This window comes from Echinops telfairi, unplaced genomic scaffold (assembly GCF_000313985.2).
Source record: "Echinops telfairi isolate 266 unplaced genomic scaffold, ASM31398v2 ScPeMD7_3533;HRSCAF=4204_0, whole genome shotgun sequence".
NCBI lineage: Eukaryota > Metazoa > Chordata > Mammalia > Afrosoricida > Tenrecidae > Echinops > Echinops telfairi.
The window spans coordinates 60,629,565-60,635,303 of record NW_022107431.1 but is presented as its reverse complement, the minus strand read 5'-3'; the positions used below and the strand labels follow the sequence as shown (position 1 = coordinate 60,635,303).

Here is a 5,739-nt window from a genome sequence, read left to right as displayed (position 1 = left end):
ACAGACCTGCGGAGATAATAACATGCACAAAAACAAGACAGCTAAAAACCAAGCAACGATATACAACAAAACAACAACAACAACAAACCAATGACAAAAAACAAACAAGCAAAACACAGCAAGAAAGAAAAGCTTGTAGTTAGCTCAAGGACTGTTTGTTGGCCTTTAGGAGTGTTTTCCAGTACAGTCTATTGGGGCACCACGCCCTGGCCCCAAAGTCCACCTTCAGCATTCCCTGGGGACCTTGCTGCTCCAATCTCTTGCATCCCCTTAGTGTTTTGGCTCTGTGTGGTGGGATCAGATAAGCACAGTTCCCACACTGTGTCTCAGGTATTGTCCCCTGTAGGGCTATGGGTCAGTGAGGGATGTCGTGTCTCATAGTGGGGCCGGCCATGTGGTCCTCTCTGTGGACTCTGCTCTAATCAGGAACATCGTCCTCAAGGCCTGGTGGGCCAGGATGTGCTCCACTCTCTCCTCCTCCTGTTTGTGTACTCTGTGTGCTCCCGTGTATTCCAGTCAGATATCTTCCTCTCCTGGAGCTGCATATTCAGTGCCCTCCTTTGAAATAAATTCTTTTGGGTGGAGAATAACCCTCTTTTTTAAGTTACGGCTTTCCTGCCAATCGAATGACCATTTCTTGTATGAAATGATGTTAACAATAGATCTATTTGGAGTTTTGTTGTTTTAAATTTATTACTTGAAACAATTAAAAGTTAACAGCATTGGGTCGGTTTTCTCTCGGGTAAACTCTGGCTGGTGGGAAACTGGATTAAGATTAAGAATTTTCAATACCAGAGCTTGGTTAAAAGCCTACAGAAAGGAATAGAAGAAGACACAATTGGAATATCAAAGAATAAATCATTGTGCAAGATATTAGCAAATTGTCCATTGGAAAATGATGAAGTAATATATTGAGATTCATTTGTGTTTATGTTTGTTTGGCCAAAAGCTATTGATTCCAAATCCAAAGAATTTAGATTAAATATTTATTTGTCTTCACTTTTTGTGTCCTCTTCACATCCTTTAAAACACCTTGCTTTTAGACTTTAGCCCTTTGCCCACTGTCCTGATAAACTAATGAATCTCTAACTCTAACCCAATCTCTTTCCAATGGACAATTTGCTAGAAAGATTACATCCTGTCTTTTAAGGGTTAAAGACAACCCCCCCACCCTCAAAAAAGCACTGCCATGGAGTCAATCCTGACTCAGAGTGACCCTATTAAGACACACTAGAATGTCCCTGGGAATTCCCAAGACTATAATTCTTTACGGGACTAGAAAAACCTGGTCTTTCTCGGTCAAAGCTGCCTTCTGGTTTCGGACTGCAGACATGTCTTTTATGAGTGTTTGGAGACAAGCAGTTCGCCCGTAGCTTTGGTGTGTTTTCTTGGCATATGAGTATTATTTTCTAATGTTAATGACATTTTGCTGGTGTGCTTCTGTATTTTCAGGTTGTTTTTATTCAGATAAAAGAATGTATTGAGATCATATTTTATAAGGAGTTGACTTTTTGTTGTGACTTTTGACTGAAAATAATTTTCCTATTTTGTGACAAATAATTACTCCCAGTAACTGAGTTTTTTTATTCGTTTAGCAGCAGCAACAGAAGAGCCAGAAGTGATTCCAGACCCAGCCAAGCAGACCGACCGAGTGGTGAAAATAGCTGGGATTAGTGCTGGAATTTTGGTCTTCATCCTCCTCCTCCTTGTTGTAGTATTAATTGTAAAAAAGAGGTAAGATCTGGTCTTGTCCTGTCTTATGCACTACAGTTTATGCCAGTAGTTTTCAAAATGCCTTTCCTCCTCCAAATATTTTAAATTAGAACACATGAGAAGAAGCAGCGATTTTAATGGTATTGTTAGCTTTTCAGTCTCACAATTCAAAGGGAAAAATCATGTTGGTTATTTGCATATAATTTAAGATCTATGCATGCTTCTTTGGTCAAGTTGCCGTTCTAATTTTGATCTATGGATTTGCATTTTTCAAATTTAAATATACTGGATATATGTTTATATATGTGAAGTGTTATTAACAATGTCAAAATACGGACTTGGTTTGAAACTTGGACTGTGGTCAATGGCTTCTTTTATACTCCTACACTGTATTTTTAAAATCTTGGTATCCAATAAGCGGTGAGAAAACCTAAAAATATTTCTAGTGAGATTGTATATTATGTTTACTCACTCAAATATTCAGCATTAAAAAAATAGCCCTCTTTTTAATTGAACTTTAGTCTTTTATACTATATCAACCAATATCGCCATCTTCTGGAATTATCTGAAGATGGTGAGACCTACTGGGACTTAAACTGAACTTTATTCTACAGATTAAAACATATCCCTGCTGAAAAACATTTCAAAGTATTTTTTTCAGAATATTTTCTTAAAATTCTAACTTTTGCCCATTATATAATGTGTAAGGATTGGTAAGGCATTGTCTTGGAAAATAATAAAAATTTCTAGCCCATCTGGTCATGTATTTTGGATAATTTTGAAGAAATTTAAAAATTTTTGTTTTGTTTTGATCTTCATCTTTACACACAGAGTATGGTCCTAACACCGTTTTGTGTTTAGAAGTGGTTGTAATTTATAAAACGTTTTTAATAATGCAATTATTGATATTACATACATTACATGACCAATGTAGTTGTTTATTGAGATCATATTTTATGATCAAGATAAAACATGAGCATTATAGATAAAACTGCTAGTGCAATGTTTTAACAATTCCATCAGAGTTTATTTTAATGTATTGCCTCTTTACAATTATCCCCTGGAGATATGTATGTTGGAGAAGACACATCTGCATTAGAAACCTTAGGTACGCATTATAGTGCTTTGTGTTAAACTAGCTACCTATCTGCTTTCCCCACTAGTGCTGTCTACCTCTGTGGTTGGATAAAATATCGTATGTAAGACAAGAACACTTAAATAGTATAGTTAAATTTTTTATCACTAAAGATCATTAAAATCATCAACTCCAACTATCAGGTTGTATGTTTCAATTTAGCTTAAATTTATTTTAATAGAGTTCAAAACAGTTTAGAGAGTTAATTAAATGTTGTGTCACAAAATGTTTTCAGTCACTTCAGATTGGTTATGCAAGCAGGACAGTACCTTCTGACAGTTGGAATTGGGTTAAACCTAATGGTTGTGTTTATTTTTTATTTATTTCAAAACAATTCCGCTCTGTGTTGGAGACAGCTTGATGACTGTGAGGCCTTTTGATATTCGAAAACATTAATTTGGTATCAAAAGCCCTCTTTGAACCGAGTCCTGGTGGTGCAGCGGATTAAGCACTGGGCTGCTAACAATGTCTGGGAGAAAGAGGAGACAGCCTGTAAAGATTCAGAGCCTGCAAACCTTACGGAGTGGTTCTGTTGTGCGCCTCCGTTGCGTACGGTCACTGTGAGTTGGGATTGACTTACCCACAGTGAGTCTGTGTTTATTTGTTTTGGTTTTGGTTTAGGCAATAGCAAACAAAGGAAATTAAAATTTCCTTATTTATGATGGAACTATCACTAAGTAGGCTATATTTATTGAGCGAGGTAGCAAGTGTTCTGATAACTCTCTAAAATTGCGTGATGCACCAAACTCATCTTTTTTCTGTATTATGTTTTTTAATTGGTTGGGTAAATGATCCCCTGTGGAGGTGATTGTTGTTTCATAAATTGATTGATGAAGGAAAGTATGAACAAAAGCTAGAGTGTTTGTTTCTGTTCCTCATGGCCACCTAGACTGTTAGGGAAAGTTTCACATGTATAAGTAGATAATGTTCCATGTTAAGATATGTTACCTTCATATTTAAGATCAAAATTACATGAATCTCCTACTTAAGCAATATTGTAGTGATTTTCATTCATATGTAACATGAATCATTGATGTCTTGTATATGTCATAATACACATAGAAATGCATCGATATTGTGATGAGCTAAACAATTCTAGTGCATCCTGTAGTTTCCCTTTTAGTCCATATAGCTATAACAAGAAACATGAGGAAAAGCCTTTAGTTTCTTATCTGTTTTTTTATGGGACATTATTGTTTCTCAACTAAGACTTTATCTTTGTTGGGAATAATATACTTAGATATATTATTCAAGTTGAAAAAGTCTGGTTTATTTCTGGTTGTTCTGTAAAGAAATGGTTTGGAACTCAAGTTAGTACAATTGAGCTTATATATAAAGTAAGTGTTTAGATTAAGAAAAGGGATATTGCATCTTTTGAAACGCAATGTCATTTATTTTTATTTAGCTGCTGTTTAATTATTTCCAAATGTATGCCATTTTCCATTGGTTATGTATTATATTTTATATGCACAGCATGAACACATTAATGTTTCCAGGCACTGGAATTTGAAATTATGTTTCAAAACAGTAAATGTATATGACTCTGCTCGCATACATCTACTGTAGAAATCTATTTTTGTATATATAGTCTATGGTGCATATGTATATTCATATACCATATGTATTTACCTGTGTACCATTAACATATAATGATTTGTTTATGTAAAATTAGGTGTCAGCCTGCATACATTATCTATTAACCTAACAGATCTTTATATTTTACATCTAACGGAAATTAACCCATTTAGTGTACAAGTCCTATACACGGCAGCTATTCCATCTGTCATGACATTTAGATGGGAATGGATGATATTATGCTTAACTGCATGTCAAAAATACATAATCCATTTAATCTTTCAGTTTTTTGGCAATAAAAACGTCAGCATGTTGTTTTTTCCCCAACTATGTATATTTAAATTTTTATTTTTTATTGCATATCTGTCTATTTAATTGCATGGCAAAAGAAATCTAATCAATGCATGAGCAAATTGAAATGCAAACCAAATAAACATGAATTTTATTTCATTTTATTTTAACGCACATTTTCTCTGCTTTATCGAATGTGACAGAGTCACGCTTTTCATTCACCATTGCTTCTCTTTTTCCACTGTCTGTGATTTGCTTGCCAGGAGGAGCTACTATTCTTACTCCTACTACCTGTAAGTAAAATCGGGTGATGTGCGACTGTACACGTGTTAAAGATGCAGTATCCCTTTTTAAAAACAAGAGCAGAGAATGTTGGCCATTTTGATGACAAATCATTTACTGCCTTTTCCTCAGCTCTCAAACTGTAACATGTATCCATTACAAGCTTCGCTGATCTTTTTTAAGAAGGGATATTGTATTTCTGTGTGTTCAGCTACTTTTAATTTTTCTTTATGATTTTCCATGATTAGCTTTAGTCTACAGCCAAAATCATCATTTTTATATTCTTAGCCAGCTTGTACTTGATACTAAGAATATGAGACTTCTCACCTCTGGTAGCGATTGTGGTGGTAGTGCATCCTTTTGGAACATGGTTATATTTGACAAACTGAGAGGTAAGATTTGACAAAAAGATAGGTACTTCTAGAACATTCAAAGTGCCTTCAGACTTCAAAATTAGGTTAGTTCTGCATGTAGTAACAGCTCTCTATGGCATTTCAGGACTTCAGGATGGGTTAAACTTCAGCACATCCTTGGTCTGGCCAGCAAGACAATCAGCATGCTCTTGTAGAAACAATCATAATGTTGCCGCAATATATAAATAAAAACTCTTTCTAGAGGAAAAAATATGGAGTTAGTTTATTAGAACTTGAACAGAACAATGTTGATGACACCAAGGCGAGAGCATCCTCCTGACTATGCACACTGGTGTCACAGCAACCTCCTGACTATGCACACTGGTGTCA

The 5,739-nt window shown here is 35.3% G+C and overlaps 1 protein-coding gene across 11 annotated transcripts in view; it reads left to right on the top strand.

Moving 5' to 3' along the window:
- PTPRK (protein tyrosine phosphatase receptor type K) overlaps nucleotides 1-5,739 on the top strand; it is a 640,850-nt gene that overhangs the window by 590,361 nt on the left and 44,750 nt on the right. For 5 of the 11 annotated variants that reach the window (XM_045294293.1, XM_045294290.1, XM_045294291.1 and 2 more), the window contains exons 14-15: nucleotides 1,596-1,734; nucleotides 4,978-5,007. In XM_045294293.1, coding sequence (XP_045150228.1) covers nucleotides 1,596-1,734; nucleotides 4,978-5,007 — 169 coding nt within the window. The remainder of the gene's footprint in view (nucleotides 1-1,595; nucleotides 1,735-4,977; nucleotides 5,008-5,739) is intronic. The other 6 variants (XM_004702060.4, XM_004702062.3, XM_004702061.3 and 3 more) reach the window with 3 other exon arrangements.